The sequence below is a fragment of the Lutra lutra genome, chromosome 8, assembly GCF_902655055.1.
Source record: "Lutra lutra chromosome 8, mLutLut1.2, whole genome shotgun sequence".
NCBI classification, from domain to species: Eukaryota; Metazoa; Chordata; class Mammalia; order Carnivora; family Mustelidae; genus Lutra; species Lutra lutra.
The window spans coordinates 124,597,800-124,614,486 of record NC_062285.1 but is presented as its reverse complement, the minus strand read 5'-3'; the positions used below and the strand labels follow the sequence as shown (position 1 = coordinate 124,614,486).

Genomic DNA, 16,687 nt, shown 5'->3' with positions numbered 1-16,687 from the left:
GTTCCACATTATTCTAAGTATCTAACCTAAGACTCATAAAGTATAAAATCCAACATGCTGGTGACACCGTACATACCTTCAGAAGACCAAATGCAGTGGCCTGTCTTGAAGTATCATAAATGTCTTCCTCAGCATATGCTAGTAGAACTTGAAGCTGCTTTTCAGTTATCTGGTAAGATTTCACTTTCTTCACAAGTATGGTCACACACTGCAAATTACAATAGTGAGGTTAATAACTAGGACATCTTACAAATGAAGATTCATTGAAATGATTATGGATTTAATGCAACATCAGTGCTTTTTTACACAGGATACCAACCCTCTGGCCTTAGTAAACTAATCTGGAAAAAATTCTGACCAAGACCACAAAGGACAATGGGGAAAACTATAATTTTGATGTTAATTCTGGTCCTGGTTATTTTAAGTACAATTGAAAACACCTCACCTTGAAACAATTTACCACCAGGTGGAAGTTCTGGCCCCTGGCAGCTCCAAGTTTTGCATAGTCCTTCAGCAAAAGGAAAAGGTGTTTGGTCAGTTGTTCTGCTTTTGTTTCTATGGAAGGCAGAGGGAACCTCAAGACCCAGATCAGGCATTGTAAAGCACCTGTGATCACCTGAAAAACAAAAATAATACCAATCAACCTGTGTAGTGACCAAATCCAATAACCCAGCACCCAAGGCTATGTAGGCTCTAAAAGTGATCAAGTTGAAAGAGTAAAATAAAATACTCTGTCCAGCTCAGTCTGGAAGAACTGTACCAAAAGCCTAAGAAGAGAGGGAGGTTTCCTTTTCTCTGTGGTAGAACTTACTGCTTCTCCATGGCAAGTAAAGATATATCCCAAGCAAATAAGAAAAAGTGGTCAGTATATTCTTAACCTGTACGAGTAAATGATTGGATGGGCTGGCTAATTTTAGCACCTTTGTTTTGTGTGTGGAAAAATACGTTATAAATGACTTCTATTTTCTAGACTGGTACTTTAATCCATTCTAAGCCTATGTATATAAGGCATTCTAAATATTAGAAATACAAAGATAAAGAGAACACCGCCCCCCTGTTTTCAACCTTTTTTTAATTTTTAATTTTACTAAGTGGGCTCCATGCCCAATGTGGGGCTTGAACTCACAACCTTTGGATCAAGAGTTGAAGCTCAACCAAATGAGACAGGTACCCCACACCATCCCTCTATTTAAGGAACAGACAGCTGGCTCAGAAACTAAGCATGGGAACAATATATTATAGACTTTAATATAGTTAAGTGCTATGCAAAAGATATGAAAAACATATGCTGGAACCAAGCAATTACATGAGAACCCCTGAACCTCTGGGCTAAACCTTAGAAATTGCTGACATCACCTAGTTCAACTCTACCTAACAGACCCATGCTGTCTGGTTGCTGTAATGGTCTTTTTGGACTGAATTAGATGAAGACAAAGGAAAGGCCTTGGGAGTCGGAAAGGCCAGGGCTCATATCCCAAGCTCTGCAGTTTATTAGCTATTTGACTACAGAGATATTACTTAACCTCCTGGCACCTTCACTGTAAGAGAGGAAATTGGGAAATGGGAGAAGTGTAGGTTCTGGAGTCTGATAGACTGAGGCTCATATACGAAATCTGTGATCGGGCCAAGTCACTTAGCCCAAGGCCTAATTTTCTCTTTGATAAAACAGAAGCATTAATAATATGTACCTCATGGGTCATTATGAGGATTCATACCAGTGAGGGGCAGTAGTATCAAGGATGATAAAGATGATTACAGCTGACATGGGACCATACTACTCACCCTCATGACACTGTCATGAAATAAGTAATGGATGTTCCAGGGCTTGTAAAACTGTTAACGGCTATCCAAATACATGGGATTGTTACACTAAAAAGCAATGTAATGCAGGGAACAGAGGGAGTTGATAATATCATAAATCCACTTAAAAACTCAATCATCTTGTAAAGAACAGGCCTTGAAGTTCTGGATATTTTGTATGACACGGCTCTTGTGAAGGAACAGAACTCACCTTCACATCCATAGAAACCAGGCAGTCTATGAGGAGAGAGACAAAAGGATCCAACATTTCCAGAATAGGTTCACTTGAAGACTTGATCTTGGAAGTCTTCAGACTCAGATGTAGCAGCTAAAAGATTTAAAATGGTATTTCACACCAGTTGCTCAAAAGACCAACTGAGTTAGGTAAAGGTGAAATGATTTTGAGAGACAAGCATGAAATATTAAGATGCTTCTATCTAATGTGGCAGAAATTCTGAAGGAATGGGAAAGAGCCTGGGAGACTCTTATAAGTGAGGAAAGTGGGAGCTCAGGGTGGGGCTGAGATGCTAAGTTCATTTACCAAGTGATTACTCAGCATTTACTTTGATTCAGGCGCTGGCTCTGCACACAGGACACAGCAGTGATCAAGATGAACATGGTCCCTGCATAATGGATCTCAGGAAGGCAGACGAGCAAATAATTAATTAACTGTAAATGCGGTGTGCTTTGAGACTTCTGTGAGGACCCCGGCAAAGAGAGGAGCAGGTGGTGAGGTCCTGAAGTGGGAAGAGTGTGGGGACTACAGAACAGAAGCCAGGGGGTTGGGATGTGTTGCAGTGGTACAACAGGAGGCTAGGCCCTCATAGCCCAGAAGGAGGACTGGGCTCTTAGGAAAACTGGGAGCCAATGAAGGCTTTTAAAAGGAAATAAATGATCAAATTTTTGTTTTTAGAAGCTCACAGCTTTAAAAAAAAAAATTCCAAAATAAATTTAGAGCTGCCTATACAAAATAATAGCAAACCCATAATAAATGTTAGGTCAGAATCATTAATTCTGAGACAGTTATATCATCAAAATAAGCACTGGAAGAGAGAAAAGGGTAAATGGGCCAATTCACCTTTTAAAAAACTAATAATTTACTTATGATAAGGCGTTTACAGTGGAAATGAGCAGTACTGGAAATTTAGTATACTCATCACTGTGGGTAGCAAATTGCACTTTAATTCTTACCCGAAGCCCGGACTCAATAAATATGTGCATGTTGGTTTTCCTGCTCACAACAGCTTTCTGCCCACCTCGAACTGGAATTGGGGGAAGCAGAAGACAGCTCTCGGGTGGGAGACGTGGATCTAGTGCAGGAGGGGCTGGATTTCTGTCAATCACAAAGGAGAAACAGGGATAAGAACACTGTATGTTGCATTCCAAGCAGTTACAGTGGCCCTGCCTGGTGACTGGAGCCCAGCACTAAATAATGTGATGTTCACTGTGGGCATTTTCTCTCCTTTAACCATAAGAAACAGAAAGATTCTTAGGTTGTTATCAAGGCTATAGAACCTCACAAAGAGATACCAGATCGACAAACACACAGTTAAGATGAATAGTAAGGGGACATGCCATTTGAATTTTGAAACGTATGACAAGGAGTTTCTTTTAGAACCCAGAAGTAAGAGGGAGGAGTCAAGATGGCGGAGAAGTAGCAGGCTGAGACTACTTCGGGTAGCGGGAGATCAGCTAAATAGCTTATCTAAAGATTGCAAACACCTACAAATCCAACGGGAGATTGAAGAGAAGAAGAACAGCAATTCCAGAAACAGAAAATCAACCACTTTCTGCAAGGTAGGAGTGGCGGAGAAGTGAATCCAAAGCGACGGGAAGATAGACCGCGGGGGGAGGGGCCGGCTCCCGGCAAGCGGCAGAGCAACGGAGCAAAATCAGGACTTTTAAAAGTCTGTTCCGCTGAGGGACATCGCTCCAGAGGCTTAACTGGGGTGAAGCCCAGGCGGGGTAAGCGCGGCCTCAGGTCCCGCAGGGTCGCAGAAGGATCGGGGGTGTCTCAGTGTCGCAGAGCTTACCGGTATTAGAACGGGGAAGCCGGCTGCAGAGACAGAGCCGAGGAGTGACTCTCAGCTCAGGGTTGCCTTGAGCCGGTCGCAGGCTCGGTCAGCTCGGAGCGCGGCCGGAGGCCAGGGTGACGGGAGTCATTTGGTGCTGTTCTCTGAGGGCGCACTGAGGAGTGGGGCCCCGGGCTCTCGGCTCCTCCGGGCCGGAGACCGAGAGGCCGCCATCTTTATTCCCGTCCTCCAGACTCTACGGAAAGCGCTCAGGGAACAAAAGCTCCCGAAAGCGAACCCGAGCGGATGACTCAGCGCGGCCCCGGGTAAGGGCGGTGCAACTCCGCCTGGGGCAAAGACGCTTGAGAATCACTACAACAGGCCCCTCCCCCAGAAGATCAACGGGAAACCCAGCCAGGACCAAGTTCACCTACCAAGGAGAGCGGCGGAATTCCAGAGGAGAAGAAAGCAAAGCACGGAACTCATGGCTTTCTCCCCATGATTTTTTAGCCTTGCAGTTAATTTAATTTTTTTTTCTTTTTCAATTTTTTTTTCTTTTTCTCTTCTTCTGCTAAATTTTTTTTAACTTTTACCGTTTTCTTTTTTTAACGTTTTTTAAATAGTTTATCTAATATATATATATTTTTTCCTCTTTTTATATTTTTTCTTTATCGGCTTTCTTTTTTTTAATAGTTTTTTTTTTCTTTCTTTCTGAACCCCTTTTTATCCCCTTTCTCCCCCCTCACAATTCAGGATCTCTTCTGATTTCGCTAAAGCATATTTTCCTGGGGTTGTTGCCACCCTTTTAGTATTTTACTTGCTCCTTCATAAACTCTTATCTGGACAAAATGACAAGGCGGAAAAATTCACAACAAAAAAAAGAACAAGAGGCAATACCAAAGGCTAGGGACCTAATCAATACAGACATTGGTAATATGTCAGATATAGAGTTCAGAATGATGATTCTCAAGGTTCTAGCCGGGCTTGAAAAAGGCATGGAAGATATTAAAGCAACACTCTCGGGAGATATGAAAGCCCTTTCTGGAGAAATAAAAGAACTAAAATCTAACCAAGTTGAAATCAAAAAAGCTATTAATGAGGTACATAATAAAATGGAGGCTCTCACTGCTAGGATAAATGAGGCAGAAGAAAGAATTAGCGATATAGAAGACCAAATGACAGAGAATAAAGAAGCTGAGCAAAAGAGGGACAAACAGTTACTGGACCACGAGGGGAGAATTCGAGAGATAAGTGACACCATAAGACGAAACAACATTAGAATAATTGGGATTCCAGAAGAAGAGGAAACAGAGAGGGGAGCAGAAGGTATATTGGAGAGAATTATTGGAGAGAATTTCCCCAATATGGCAAAGGGAACAAGCATCAAAATCCAGGAGGTTCAGAGAACCCCCCTCAAAATCAATAAGAATAGGTCTACACCCCGTCACCTAATAGTAAAATTGACAAGTCTTAGTGACAAAGAAAAGATCCTGAAAGCAGCCCGGGAAAAGAAGTCTGTAACGTACAATGGTAAAAATATTAGATTGGCAGCAGACTTATCCACAGAGACCTGGCAGGCCAGAAAGAGCTGGCATGATATATTCAGAGTACTAAATGAGAAAAACATGCAGCCAAGAATACTATATCCAGCTAGGCTATCATTGAAAATAGACGGAGAGATTAAAAGCTTCCAGGACAAACAAAAACTGAAAGAATTTGCAAATACCAAACCAGCTCTACAGGAAATATTGAAAGGGGTCCTCTAAGCAAAGAGAGACCCTCAAAGTAGTAGATCAGAAAGAAACAGAGACAATATACAATAACAGTCACCTTACAGGCAATACAATGGCACTAAATTCATATCTCTCAATACTTACCCTGAATGTTAATGGGCTAAATGCCCCAATCAAAAGACACAGGGTATCAGAATGGATAAAAAACAAAAACCATCTATATGTTGCCTACAAGAAACTCATCTTACACCCGAAGACACCTCCAGGTTTAAAGTGAGGGGGTGGAAAAGAATTTACCATGCTAATGGACATCAGAAGAAAGCAGGAGTGGCAATCCTTATATCAGATCAATTAGATTTTAAGCCAAAGATTATAATAAGAGATGAGGAAGGACACTATATCATACTCAAAGGAACTGTCCAACAAGAAGATCTAACAATTTTAAATATCTATGCCCCTAACGTGGGAGCAGCCAACTATATAAACCAATTAATAACAAAATCAAAGAAACACATCGACAAGAATACAATAATAGTAGGGGATTTTAACACTCCCCTCACTGAAATGGACAGATCATCCAAGCAAAAGATCAACAAGGAAATCAAGGCCTTAAATGACACACTGGACCAGATGGACATCACAGATATATTCAGAACATTTCATCCCAAAGCAACAGAATACACATTCTTCTCTAGTGCACATGGAACATTCTCCAGAATAGATCACATTCTTGGTCCTAAATCAAGTCTCAACCGGTATCAAAAGATTGGGATCATTCCCTGCATATTTTCAGACCACAATGCTCTAAAGCTAGAACTCAATAACAAGAGGAAATTTGGAAAGAACCCAAATACATGGAGACTAAACAGCATCCTTCTAAAGAATGAATGGGTCAACCAGGAAATCAAAGAAGAATTGAAAAATTTATGGAAACAAATGATAATGAAAACACAACAGTTCAGAATCTGTGGGACACAACAAAGGCAGTCCTGAGAGGAAAATATATAGCGGTACAAGCCTTTCTCAAGAAACAAGAAAGGTCTCAGGTACACAACCTAACCCTACACCTAAAGGAGCTGGAGAAAGAACAAGAAAGAAACCCTAAACCCAGCAGGAGAAGAGAAATCATAAAGATCAGAGCAGAAATCAATGAAATAGAAACCAAAAAAACAATAGAACAAATCAACAAAACTAGGAGCTGGTTCTTTGAAAGAATTAATAAGATTGATAAACCCCTGGCCAGACTTATCAAAAAGAAAAGAGAAAGGACCCAAATAAATAAATCATGAATGAAAGAGGAGAGATCACAACGAACACCAAAGAAATACAGACAATTATAAGAACATACTATGAGCAACTCTACGCCAACAAATTTGACAATCTGGAAGAAATGGATGCATTCCTAGAGACATATAAACTACCACAACTGAACCAGGAAGAAATAGAAAGCCTGAACAGACCCATAACCAGTAAGGAGATTGAAACAGTCATCAAAAATCTCCAAACAAACAAAAGCCCAGGGCCAGACGGCTTCCCGGGTGAATTCTACCAAACATTTAAAGAAGAACTAATTCCTATTCTCCTGAAACTGTTCCAAAAAATAGCAATAGAAGGAAAACTTCCAAACTCATTTTATGAGGCCAGCATCACCTTGATCCCAAAACCAGACAAGGATCCCCACAAAAAAGAGAACTACAGACCAATATCCTTGATGAACACAGATGCAAAAATTCTCGCCAAAATACTAGCCAATAGGATTCAACAGTACATTAAAAGGATTATTCACCACGACCAAGTGGGATTTATTCCAGGGCTGCAAGGCTGGTTCAACATCCGCAAATCAATCAATGTGATACAACACATTAATAAAGAAAGAACAAGAACCATATGATACTCTCCATAGATGCTGAAAAAGCATTTGACAAAGTACAGCATCCCTTCCTGATCAAAACTCTTCAAAGTGTAGGGATAGAGGGCACATACCTCAATATTATCAAAGCCATCTATGAAAAACCCACCGCAAATATCATTCTCAATGGAGAAAAACTGAAAGCTTTTCCGCTAAGGTCAGGAACACGGCAGGGATGTCTGTTATCACCACTGCTCTTCAACATAGTACTAGAAGTCCTAGCCTCAGCAATCAGACAACAAAAGGAAATTAAAGGCATCCAAATCGGCAAAGAAGAAGTCAAACTATCACTCTTCGCAGATGATATGATACTCTATGTGGAAAACCCAAAAGACTCCACTCCAAACTGCTAGAACTTGTACAGGAATTCAGTAAAGTGTCAGGATATAAAATCAATGCACAGAAATCAGTTGCATTTCTCTACACCAACAACAAGACAGAAGAAAGAGAAATTAAGGAATCCATCCCATTTACAATTGCACCCAAAACTATAAGATACCTAGGAATAAACCTAACCAAAGAGACTAAGAATCTATACTCAGAAAACTATAAAGTACTCATGAAAGAAATTGAGGAAGACACAAAGAAATGGAAAAATGTTCCATGCTCCTGGATTGGAAGAATAAATATTGTGAAAATGTCTATGCTACCTAAAGCAATCTACACATTTAATGCAATTCCTATCAAAGTACCATCCATTTTTTTCAAAGAAATGGAACAAATAATCCTAAAATTTATATGGAACCAGAAAAGACCTCGAATAGCCAAAGGAATATTGAAAAAGAAAGCCAAAGTTGGTGGCATCACAATTCCGGACTTCAAGCTCTATTACAAAGCTGTCATCATCAAGACAGCATGGTACTGGCACAAAAACAGACACATAGATCAATGGAACAGAATAGAGAGCCCAGAAATGGACCCTCAACTCTATGGTCAACTCATCTTCGACAAAGCAGGAAAGAATGTCCAATGGACAAAGACAGCCTCTTCAATAAATGGTGTTGGGAAAATTGGACAGCCACATGCAGAAAAATGAAATTGGATCATTTCCTTACACCACACACGAAAATAGACTCAAATGGATGAAGGATCTCAATGTGAGAAAGGAATCCATCAAAATCCTCGAGGAGAACACAGGCAGCAACCTCTTCGACGTCAGCCGCAGCAACATCTTCCTAGGAACATCACCAAAGGCAAGGGAAGCAAGGGCAAAAATGAACTTTTGGGATTTTATCAAGATCAAAAGCTTTTGCACAGCAAAGGAAACAGTGAACAAAACCAAAGACAACTGACAGAATGGGAGAAGATATTTGCAAATGACATATCAGATAAAGGGCTAGTGTCCAAAATCTATAAAGAACTTAGCAAACTCAACACCCAAAGAACAAATAATCCAATCAAGAAATGGGCAGAGGACATGAACAGACATTTCTGCAAAGAAGACATCCAGATGGCCAACAGACACATGAAAAAGTGCTCCATATCACTCGGCATCAGGGAAATACAAATCAAAACCACCATGAGATATCACCTCACACCAGTCAGAATGGCTAAAATTAACAAGTCAGGAAATGACAGATGCTGGCGAGGATGCGGAGAAAGGGGAACCCTCCTACACTGTTGGTGGGAATGCAAGCTGGTGCAACCACTCTGGAAAACAGCATGGAGGTTCCTCAAATGTTGAAAATAGAACTACCCTATGACCCTGCAATTGCACTGCTGGGTATTTACCCTAAGGATACAAACATGGTGATCCGAAGGGGCACATGCACCCGAATGTTTATAGCAGCAATGTCTACAATAGCCAAACTATGGAAAGAACCTAGATGTCCATCTACAGACGAATGGATAAAGAAGATGTGGTATATATACACAATGGAATACTATGCAGCCATCAAAAGAAATGAAATCTTGCCATTTGCGACGACGTGGATGGAACTAGAGGGTATCATGCTTAGCGAAATAAGTCAATCGGAGAAAGACCAACTATCATATGATCTCCCTGATATGAGGGAGAGGAGATGCAACATGGGGGGTCGAGGGGGTAGGAGAAGAGTCAATGAAACAAGATGGGATTGGGAGGGAAACAAACCATAAGTGACTCTTAATCTCACAAAACAAACTGAGGGTTGATGGGGGGGGGGGGTTGGGGGGGGGGGGTGGGGTTATGGATATCGGGGCGGGTATGTGCTATGGTGGTGTTGTGAAGTGTGTAAACCTGGCGATTCGCAGACCTGTACCCCTGGGGATAAAAATATATGTTTTATAAAGCTGTAAAAAAAAAAAAAGAAAGAAAGGATGAATCCCCAAGTTTTGTAGCAACATGGACGGGACTGGAAGAGATTATGCTGAGTGAAATAAGTCAAGCAGAGAGAGTCAATTATCATATGGTTTCACTTATTTGTGGAGTATAACAAATAGCATGGAGGACAAGGGGAGATGGAGAGGAGAAGGGAGTTGAGGGAAATTGGAAGGGGAGGTGAACCATGAGAGACTATGGACTCTGAAAAACGATCTGAGAATTTTGAAGGGGTGGGGGGTGGGAGGTTGGGGGCACCAGGTGGTGGGTATTGTAGAGGGCACGGATTGCATGGAGCACTGGTGTGGTGAAAAAATAATGAATACTGTTATGCTGAAAAAAAAAAAAAAAAAAAAAAAAAAAAAGAACCCAGAAGTAAAATCCAAAGGAAGGTATTTTAAAACCTTTTGAGATCTAAAAATCTGTTTAACCAGTATATATTTATATATATAAAAATATATAATCAGTAAATATTTAAAATCTATCCTAACTTTGATTCAGTAGATAAAACAAAAATGGTCTCAGAGAAGTGCCAAAATACCTGGCTGCTGTCACAGCTAAGTCATTCCTTTACTGGAAAACCTAATCTCGAGGGTGAAATTTATCACTTGGAAGGATGTTAACCCAAACACCACAAAGTAGTACCACTTTATAACTCAGGCAAATTATATATCTATATCTATATATCTATCTATATATATAATATAGATAGATATATAGATATATATATATATACTCACACACACACACTACTAAGGTAAATTATTAAATTAATCCACTTACGAGTAAGAACTGAATGGCTTATCAGAAGCAAGCACTTAAGGATAGTTTTTTTGTTTTTGTTTTTATTTCAAACTTACTTTTCTTTTTCTGTTAACAGGGGGAGATTTTCACTGACCAAACCATAACTGAGCAATAGAATGGATTCTGCCGTCATCTCCTGATTTACAATTAATCCTGCTATGATTCGGCGCAAGGTTTCATGAACTTTCCGGGCCAGTTTTAAACTTGTAGTATTTTGTAAGATCTAGAGGCAACATAAATATCATGCGAAGGTAAAACAGAATTGCATTTTTATTTGTTATGATGGTAGTTTTTAAAATATGTATTTACTTTTTAATATATGTTTGGTTTTCTCCTAATTAAAAAAGAAACATTCTTAATAGAATTTAAAACAGAACATACAAATATATAACCTCAATCCCAGAGACAACCACTGTCAGCAGCAAGTGTGCCTCTGGATATCTTGTGCTTTTTCTTGGTGGGACCTTAGGGCACAGGGCTGGAGATATGAAGTGACACTTGGAAGATGTCAGCCCTCCAAGTGTGTTATAGGCAAGCACACACACATACACAACATTTACAAAATGCAGTCACTACTCATCTAAAGCCATACTAATAAAGTGCTGTGATGGCCAAGCCTCAGGGTTTGATATTAGTCATTGGGCCAAATCAGAGAAACTTAATGGGAATCCAGGACCATCAACCCCAACACATACCTCAGCATTTAATAGCTATTCCCTTGCACAGGACATGGTATTAATAACTTTAATTACCTTGGAGGGACTTGATAATATACACGGAAAACTATGTATTCTGTTGACTCTTTTTCATCCTTAAGACATATCTAACATTCTTAGGTTTAGATAAGATTAATGCATTGTAGAAACAATTACAGAGTTCATCTAACACCAAAACATTTGGAATTATGGTTAATTCATGTCATTAAATAGTGCTGGTTTTAGTACATAATACTGTAAAAAAAAAAAAAGAAAATATTAACATTTACTGAATGCTCACCCCTGTGGTAGGCACAGAGAACATTACAAAGGTAAGCAAACTACAGTCCCTGACCAACAGGAGGCAGAATGAAAACAGTGCAGAGAATGTGAGCTTTGGAACAGAAAGATCTACAGCTAAATCCTTATTTTCCTCCTTCACCACAACTTTTCTACCTTTCTGAACTTGCATTTTCTTATCTGTTAGATGAAAGAAGTACTGTTGATCTCAGAGTGGTTGTGCGGATTAGAAGTGATAATGAAACAATGCTTAGAACATAATACATGTTCAACAAATGCCACTTTCCTCCCTCTTAGCCGTCTGACTCCACAAAAGCTATGTTCTTAGCTGCTGACTTAACCCAGCCATAAAATTCACCTGCATTTCAATTTTTTTGCTTCTGCATTGCATGGTTTACATCTAGGAGTCTGGTTCTTGGTTTAGAATGCCCAACTAGGGCTGCCAGCTAGTGGCTATATGGTACAGGTGCCCTTAGCACTAACGGAAATCCCGGTGGTCAGACCCAGCATTAAGGTTTATCCTGCATGGCTCCTTCCAAGAACTCATGATATGTAACGTGGAGATCTCCTGTATTACATTCAAGTCCTTACCTCTTTTAATGGAAGAATAAGTTTTGTAACCTGATCTTTCCCTACAAACTTGCCCAGGATTTCATAAGAATCATAACTCTTGCTTCTTCGTGCCTCCATGACTTTGGAGAGGATCTGCTTCACTTCCTTCTCTTCAGCAATGGCACCAAACAACTCATGGTTAAAAATCTTTGAGAGAAAAAAGCCAAATGGCAATTAAATGCAATCAGCAAGATACGTCAACATAAGCAGTCTCTGATACATCTAGATCAGGGGAAAGCAAGTTGGACAGGACTGAAATTAGATGGTAGGAATTCCTATTAGATTTCACTTTTTCTTTTTTTTTTTTTTAAGATTTTATTTATTTATTTGAAACAGAGAGAGAGATCACAAGTATGCAGAGAGGCAGGCATAGAGAGAGAGAGGAGAAAGCAGGCTCCCCGCTGAGCAGAGAGCCCGATGCGGGCCTCGATCCCAGGACCCTGAGATCATGACCTGAGCCGAAGGCAGAGGCTTAACCCACTGAGCCACCCAGGCGCCCTAGATTTCACTTTTTCAAGGTAGTTCAGGGACCAATTACTGAAAGACAAGCAAATACAGAGACACCTGAAGGGTTATTTCTAAGGGGAAACAAAAGAAGAATACTATGTAGATTTACATATATAATTATAGAATATATAGACAGGCACTTCTTCTTTGATATTCTTTGATATTCTTTGATTTTACCAAAGAGTAATTTCTCCTTAAAAAACTCATGATATTTGCAACTTAATTATCAAGACTGATACATTTAATTCAAAATGTTTTTAAGTATCTACATTTTTTAATGAATGAACAAAGGCTGTGTGGCAAATTTAGTTTCTTTTTAATCCCCCCCATTATCACATCATCCAATTTTAAAAATTGATTGTTATTAATTTGTCATTATTCTATTTTTCATTATTTAGGTAAAGCTTTATACTTTTATATAAACCCCAGACTAAATATATCTCTGACTATTCCTTTAAAACAGATTCTTGGAAGTAGTTGAAATTTTTGCTTATTTTAAAGCTCTTGACACACAACATTAGTATTCTTTCCAGAAAGTTTATACCAAAACTCATGATCTACTAGCAAAGGCAGAGTGCCCATCTCACATCATTTGATCAGCTTTTTAAATCTCCACTAATCTAAGAGATAAAACAGTACATTATTTTCATTTCTGCAGGCTATAGTTATTTCTTAATTTGTGAACTGATTTTGTGTCCTTTGCCCAGTTAAAGAAAACAGTGGAATTTCCTTTTTCTAAAACTTACCTCAATCATTATATCTAAACAAGAGTCCAAATCCCCAACTTGTAGCTTGTTGGTGAGGCCTTGAAGCAACATGTAAACAGTGAAAGTCAGCACATGGACCTAAAATGAAATGCACAGTAAGAGTATGAATGGTGAAGCATAACACATGAGGAAAAAAGTAAGATCTAAGATGTACTACAGAGAGCACTTAGAGTAGTATCTGTCATTACTGTAGGGAGAAGCTTTGACAAGTATCACCATGTAAGAGACTTTAACCAAATGATCATTTTGAACATTACCATGCTTAGGCTCTACTACTGTGACTAAACCAGGCCACTGATTTATAAAGAAAGGCACAAAAGCCTTGAACTTTAAAAACCAACTTGTGAATTAAGGAGCTTGCCAATGTTGAGTGCAATCCAAAGCTGTTCTGAAGGAAACACATTTTTGCTCTTAACAGTAACCATAGCTAACATTCCTAAGAGCTTACTGTTGGCTATTAATACTGTTGTATTAACACCACATAGATGTATTAAATCCTTTAATCCTTATTTACTATATCTATGGTGTAGGTGCTATATTATCATCACTTTTCAGAGAGGGAAGCTGAGGCATAGAGAGATCAAGTAACTTGCCACAGGTTGCATGGGGAGGAGAGTCAGGATTTGAAACTGTATAGACCGGTGCCAGAGCCTCTGCTCTGTATCACTATGTTATGTTGCCTCTCAAGCTTTTTGCATTCTTTATGCTGCTTCTAATGCTATAAAATAATCACAGTGAATGTCAGATAATGATCAAAGGCTAAGGAAACATAATTGGTTGTCAGTACATAATCGGTTATCAATAGACAGATTTGATTTTATTTTTTAAGTAATCTCTACACCCAACGTGGGGCTCAAACTCAACCCTAAGATCAAGAGTTGCATGCTATACTAACTGAGATAGCCAGGTACCCTGTGATTGGATTCTAAAGGCATAATTTCATATATATCTACTGGAGATCTTCATGTACTTTTATATACTTAAAATGTTTGCTGAGAGCTTTATACTTAAAAGTCCTTTTGTGGGGGATGAAGAACGACATTTGAAGAATACACTTTTGACAGTGTCTACACAATTAACATTAAAACTCAAACTAGTTGTTCTTCCATCCCTATTTTAGTTATTTTAACAAATCATGGAATGGACTTAAAAAAACAGGTGGTTAGAGAAAAAAGGGCTACTCATTTAAGTATCTCAGGTGCTCCATTAAAATGTGAATAAATCCAAAAGACAGAGATATACTGTATTTATCCTTCTATGCTCAGGCCTAACACAGCACGTCACATAAAGCAGCCATGAAATAAATGCTGGCTGAATGAAAAGAATAAAAATGAGTACTGACTAGGGCTCTGAGTCCAGGTAAGATGGAGAAAGCACACACTACTCTGTCTCTCCCACTGAAAGCAGCTGTAACACCTGGAAAAGGGGCATGGAATAGCTACCAGGGAAGAACACCAGAATACAAGCACCACCAAACTTGCAGGGCATTTATCACTGTTTTCTGTTCAGTATCCCTCCGCTAGAGGTGCCTGGGTGGCTCAGTGGGTTAAGCCTCTGCCTTTAGCTCAGGTCATGATCTCAGGGTCCTGGGATCAAGCCCCGCATCAGGCTTCTCTGCTCAGCAGGGAGCCTGCTTCCCTCTCTCTCTCTGCCTGCCTCTCTGCCTACTTGTGATCTCTGTCAAATAAATTAAAAAAAAAAAAAAAAAAAAAAGTATCCCTCAGCTAACATGAAGTGGATGCCAGGACGCAGGGAACTCCAGAAGCCCCATGGCTTGATGAGTACAAGCAGGAACACAGAATGCTCTAAGAGAGGACAGAAATCCCTGTTTGTTTGTTTTTTCCTTTCTTTTTTCCGTTCTTCCACACCCCAGCCCCCTACAATCCTATAGTGGTGGTGGTGGCAATGGACTAGAAATGGCAATTGGCAGGAGACACAACTCTGAGGGAGGGGACCTTCCTCTGCCTCAGTGGAAGTGCATGCTGAGAGCAGGCCAACTCTAGCTGCTCTTCTCTCTCTGTTTCACCACCGCTTGGTCCCATGGCAGAGTGGGAGCAATAAAGCCCTAGCTTTCTACCCAGAGGACTGAAATGAACGGAAAACTAAAGTGCTAGCAAAGAACTGAAGATATAAAGAATTAAATGTAAGTTTTAGAACTAAAAACCCAACAACCAAAATAAGAAATTCACTGGATGACCCAGCAGCAGGATGGAGATGAAAAAGGAAGGAGTAAGGGAACTTGAAGACAGATCAATAAAAATTTATACCAAAAAACCAGGAAGAACTGAAAAAATAAAAAACATGAACATGGCCTCAAGAACCAATGGGACAAAAATAGAAAGTCTAACATTCATTTCATTGCAGTTCCAGGAGAGGACAGAGTATAGTGCAGAAAAAGTTTATGGAGAAATAATGGCTCAAAACGTCCCAAATTTGGTTAAGAAGCTCAGCAAATCTCAAATAGGGTAAACTCAGACATATCATAATCAAAGTATTGGAAAATAAAGGCAAAGATAAAGTCTTTAAAAGCAGTCAGAGGAGAAAACGATGCATTACTTAGAGGGGGACAATGATTTGAATAATAGTATTATTCATCAGAAAGGCCAGAAGGAAGTGATACAACATTTTTAAAGTGCTGGAAGAAAAGTATTGTCAATGATGACAGAAAACTAAGAGCACCTGCTGCCATCATACCTGCCCTACAAGACTGATGACAGAAGTTCTTTAGACTTGAAAGGAAACGATTACCAGAAAGAAACCTGGAAATTCAGAAATGAAAGAAGAGTAGCAGAAATGATAAATATCTGGGCAAACTAAAAGACTATTTTTTTTCCTCTTGAGCTCTTTAAAATATGCTTGACAATTATAAGAAATAACTCGACCACTGCTTGATGAAGTTTTTAATATATAGATAAACAAACGACTGTAAAGTTAAAAAAGGGTAAAGGGATCCATATGGTGGTAAGATTTTTATATTCCACTTGAATTCATAAAATACTGATTCTAAGTAGAATATTAAAAGTATGTATGTATATGGTAATTCCTAGAGCAACCATCAAAAAATTATATAAAGAGAGACTGATATTTTTAGTGTGTTAGGTTTAAAACCTATAGAACAGGAAGCTTATCTTTGAGCAAATTCGGGTACAGAAGTAAAGCTAACTACCAGGAGTCTTGACTGGGTACTTGAAAAGAACAAGCTACAGTGTTTCTCAAACTTGAGATCACTCAGGGATCTTACTGAAATGC

At 39.4% G+C, this 16,687-nt stretch overlaps 1 protein-coding gene across 1 annotated transcript in view; it reads right to left on the bottom strand.

The window, feature by feature from the left end:
• Window positions 1-16,687, bottom strand: part of UTP20 (UTP20 small subunit processome component) — a 104,697-nt gene that overhangs the window by 14,411 nt on the left and 73,599 nt on the right. Inside the window, 7 exon segments of the mRNA XM_047740132.1 lie at window positions 77-208; window positions 446-616; window positions 2,012-2,128; window positions 2,992-3,133; window positions 10,614-10,780; window positions 12,144-12,311; window positions 13,418-13,516. Of these exon segments, the coding sequence (XP_047596088.1) occupies window positions 77-208; window positions 446-616; window positions 2,012-2,128; window positions 2,992-3,133; window positions 10,614-10,780; window positions 12,144-12,311; window positions 13,418-13,516 (996 nt within the window).